The following is a 4,252-nucleotide window of genomic DNA, read 5'->3' on the forward strand; positions in this document are numbered from 1 at the left end:
CCCTCCCCCTCCACTCACCCTTTGTCCATAGTCCAGCTGGAGAACACAATAACGGCCGTCAAAGCCTCGCCTTTCTCCTTCCGGAAGGGGCGGGGCCCTGGCTTCTCTACACTGGTCGTAGTCACCTGCAAACTGGAAACGCCCCCTTTTGAGGGAGGGGCCGGGCTTACCCCACGCATCCAGCACTGGGGAGGCGACATTGCATTATTATTATTATAGTCGAGGTTTTACGGCGCTTGCAACTGCATAAGGTCATATGATCGAAAAGGGGTGTTGTCAACAGAGAAGTCTTTACAGGGAATCAGGCTTACCCTGCTCACCTCTCTGGCTTCAACAACACAAAGTCTGCTTCGACTATCAAGACACCCCGGAAATAGCAGGTCACAAGAGTGTGACAACCATACAAAAAAGTAGAGGAAAATGACGATACTTAGGATTAGGAAAGAAAAAGCAGCAGTTCCCTGTTGCAAATCAGGCACAGTTATGAGCGTAACATGAATTAGCCCATTTACAATTCTACTGTGCTTGAACGAGAAATGCCCCCGCCCCGGTGGGTAGGAAACGACATTGCACTTGTGACAGAAATGATAATATCATTTATTATATCAAAATCATGGTACGGTACTATTAGTTGTTGTGTTTTATTAGTTTTTTAGTTTTAGTCAGTGTTTACAAGGGGGCCTTCTAATACATGTATGGAATTCTGAAGGGTTGAAGATGACTCATTGAATACGGTTTCAGTCTTCATCGAAGTGTTTTTAGCCCCCCCCCCCCCCCCCCCAACAACAACACAAAAGTGTTAAAAAGTCTTAGTGAAATATGTCCTTATACCATAACCATATCAAAGAAAGCAATAATTGTAAGCCTCAAATGATTCTGCATGCATACATATTATTACATTATTATTTCTGTATAGTACGATAATATTGATAATATCAATACCTTAAGGTGCGTATTAGGCTCTCGGGTAGTCAGATGAGCGATAGAGCTACAAACCTTAAGATATTCTATATGCAAAAGATTAGGAGGTACTGACTAAAGTTGGAAGGAATCTTGCAGAGGACGATTTCAAATGCTGGCTGTAGCCATCTTAAAAAAGCAAGCCTCAGATCCACACCAAAAAAGTTATTGTTTCTGCTGAGCTATTTTTGTGCAAATACGCCCCAAATTGATTACCCTTTTTGGGTAACGTATTGAAAAATCATTTTTATATTATTAAAAAAGAAATAAACTTAAAATCATCATAACATTTTCCCAATAACATGCCTTAGTCATAGTCAGTCCAGTTTGGGGTACACGTATGTGTTTTACGGCACTCGCAACTGCCTAAGTTCATATCAGCGCAGCAGGGCACATTTAACATTTTCAGTTGGTAGTACATTTTCGATTTCGTCCGAAGCCTACTCTTATTGATTTTGGATAACCATGGGATCTTTAACGTGCACAGCTTGCACTCGCGACCTCCGAGATTTTCCGCCCTTATCCGAGAAGGGCCCTTATCCGAGAAGGCTAGGTGTTCAATTTTACCTACCAGAAGATCAGGGGTGTGGCTGAAAGACAGCAGTAAGAACGAGCTAAGGAGTAGCAGTAGAAAGGTTGCAGAGAGAGAGTCTGGAGCTCAGAGGAGGAGGCAAAGGAGGTGAGGGGGTGGGGGCAGAAAGTGGAGACGAAAGTATAAAAGAGAACATTGTCAGAGAGCAGGAAAAAAAAGGTGTAAGGAGACAACATTTAGAGAAGAAGATTTTCCGTTGCTATCCGGATTTGAACCCGGGACCTTTGAATAAGAGGTAGACACCGTAACCTCTCGACCACGAGAACCCCTAACTGTCCCCATGGTTTTATGCACCCCGCATAATTTAGCAAAATTTGATCTTTTAAAAATAAAATAATTTCTGATTATTTTCCTTCATCATTCTTTGTTTAAAATTAACAAAATCGCATGATTTCACATTTTTGGGGCTCAGTTTGTTTTGATCTAATTTAAGAATTTTTCTTGCATAAAACGACGGGGACAGCCCTAAACTATCTTGTAAGATGCCACAAATTTCTGTTTATTCGAACAACAGCGCTATATATACATTTGTATGTGAATCTTTAGAAATTATTGATTTGTGCGATTGTGGAATGCCGGTAACAATTTTTTTAATAACTAGAAGGGTGCAACAAGTGTGAAGTGTGCTGACAAAATGAGTTACTTCTCAGATTTTAGACCGATGGAAATAGAAACATCAAATTTATAGGTTAAAATTCTACAATTTATCAGTATGAAATGATAAAAGTCATGTTAAACTTGAAGAGAATGGCATTGGTTTAGAGTCTACTAAACTTGTGTTGATTTTTGACTGATATCTCCATTTATGGATTGCGAGAAGTAGATCTAACTCATTTTGTTAGAACGCCTCACAAACTCTATCGCTCATCTGACTACCCGAGAGCCTAATACGCACCTTAAGATACTCTAAGTGCAACAGTTGAAGGAATCTTGCAGAGGTCGATTTCAAATGCTGGCTGTAGCCATCTTAAAAACAAGCTTCAGATCCACTCAAAAAAGGTGGAGCGTGCTAACAAAATGACAGCCCTAAACTATCTTGTAAAATGCTACAAATTTCTTTATTCGAAAAAGTTAACAAGTAGTAAGCCAACTTACTTTCAACCGCCCATGACTCTCCATCGACAAATGCTTGAATGGTTCGGGCCACATCCTGAAAACAAGCTGATGAAGCGTTTCCGAAAACGTCTGTCCAGGCTTCCCCCACTGGCCCACTGTTAGAGCAGAATCCTGTGTCAGTTGCTGTATCATCACCGAACTCATCTTCTATCTTCGCTGAGTTCTCTTTTCTACCTTTTATTGACTCATGTGTCTCGGAACTACGTAAAATTCGACTGGTTTGTTGGTCACCAAAGTAACCAATATCTTGAATCGGTTGTCCATTTTCCTTTCGCTCATTCGCAGAACTATGATCTATAAAATTGGCGAAATCTGAAAAATGAAATTTATCTACAGCTGAAAGGACATTTGTAACCAGGTCGCTGTGTTGGTCAGGACGTTGTTTGAGATCCCTCAGACACTGTAGTCTTGACAAGGCCTCGGTGTACAGGTTATTGGTCCTTTTCTCTTTTTCTTCTTTGCACTGCTTGCCTTCGCACGCGCCATTTTCTCCGTCCCCGCGAACTTGCTGCGGCAGAACAAGAACGAAAGAACTCAGAAAAAGGAAAGCAACCAAGAACTTGGGCACAAAGAACATGATGGAAAAAATTATCTTTCACTTTCAGTCAGAACGAACGTCTGTGACAAAACCTGAGTGGGCTAAAAAAAACAACTTGTCTCGCCTTTATATCTACAACATTTCCACTTTGTAGAAAACGCGTTGTTCTAGTTCAAGACCTGCTTGGTAAATGTGCAACGTAGGTGTGACTTGACACAAATTTCATGTTCAGACCTAGATCTAGATCTAAAAAGCGACAACGAAAAAAACAAAACCCCTTCCTCACTGGGAATCTGTCCCCGTGGTTTTCTGCAGCTCGCATAATTAATTAAGCACAATGATCATTGTTTGCATAATTCCTGATCATTTTCCTTTATAATTCTTTGTTAGAACAGAGAGGGTTTACAGTCTGCCATCAACGAAAATGCCTTGAACTATGGACGCAGTTTGTTTCGTTTACCCCGCGTTTCTCCACGCTCAGCTGGTGACCCAGATACGCGCATCCGGGCGAAGTGTCAGCTCTCTAATATTACTGTAAACTCTCTGGTTAGAATTAACAGAATCGCATAAATTCACATTTTTTGGGCTCAGTTTGCATAATTTCAGAATTTTCTAGCATAAAACGACGGGGACAGCTGGGAATCGAGCCCATGTTTCAGCGTGCAATGGCGGAGGAGAGCCTGAGTCCTCGTTATTGATATAGTTTCTGGTGACCTTTGTGCCAGATTAGGAACAGTTATGAATCTAAAGAGTGCGCCGTCAGGTCTTATAGTCCTCAACATTGTTACAGTTTCCCGTGACTTTTGTGCCAGATTAGAAACTAGTCCCTGAGATTGATTTTTGTTTTCAAGTAAAGAGAAAAATTAGCAGTCTCGATGAATACATTATGTAATATCAGAGGTCAGGCACTGTGATTGCGGCGCGCACGTTTTGCTGTCTTGAAAACTTTGTGCGCAACACTGGCATCCAAATGATGGGCAAAACACAAATATCGCTATTGTCTTGTGGGTTTTTTTGTTTTGTTGTGGGTTTTTTTGTGGGGGGGG

The 4,252-nt window shown here is 41.2% G+C and overlaps 1 protein-coding gene across 1 annotated transcript in view; it reads right to left on the reverse strand.

Moving 5' to 3' along the window:
* The window catches only part of LOC101856764, a 21,814-nt gene that overhangs the window by 1,158 nt on the left and 16,404 nt on the right, over nt 1–4,252 (reverse strand). Inside the window, exons 2-3 of the mRNA XM_005110868.3 lie at nt 2,648–3,176; nt 19–185 (exon numbers count right to left, since the gene is read on the reverse strand). Of these exons, the coding sequence (XP_005110925.2) occupies nt 19–185; nt 2,648–3,176 (696 nt within the window). The remainder of the gene's footprint in view (nt 1–18; nt 186–2,647; nt 3,177–4,252) is intronic.

Source organism: Aplysia californica, unplaced genomic scaffold (assembly GCF_000002075.1).
Source record: "Aplysia californica isolate F4 #8 unplaced genomic scaffold, AplCal3.0 scaffold00956, whole genome shotgun sequence".
NCBI lineage: Eukaryota > Metazoa > Mollusca > Gastropoda > Aplysiida > Aplysiidae > Aplysia > Aplysia californica.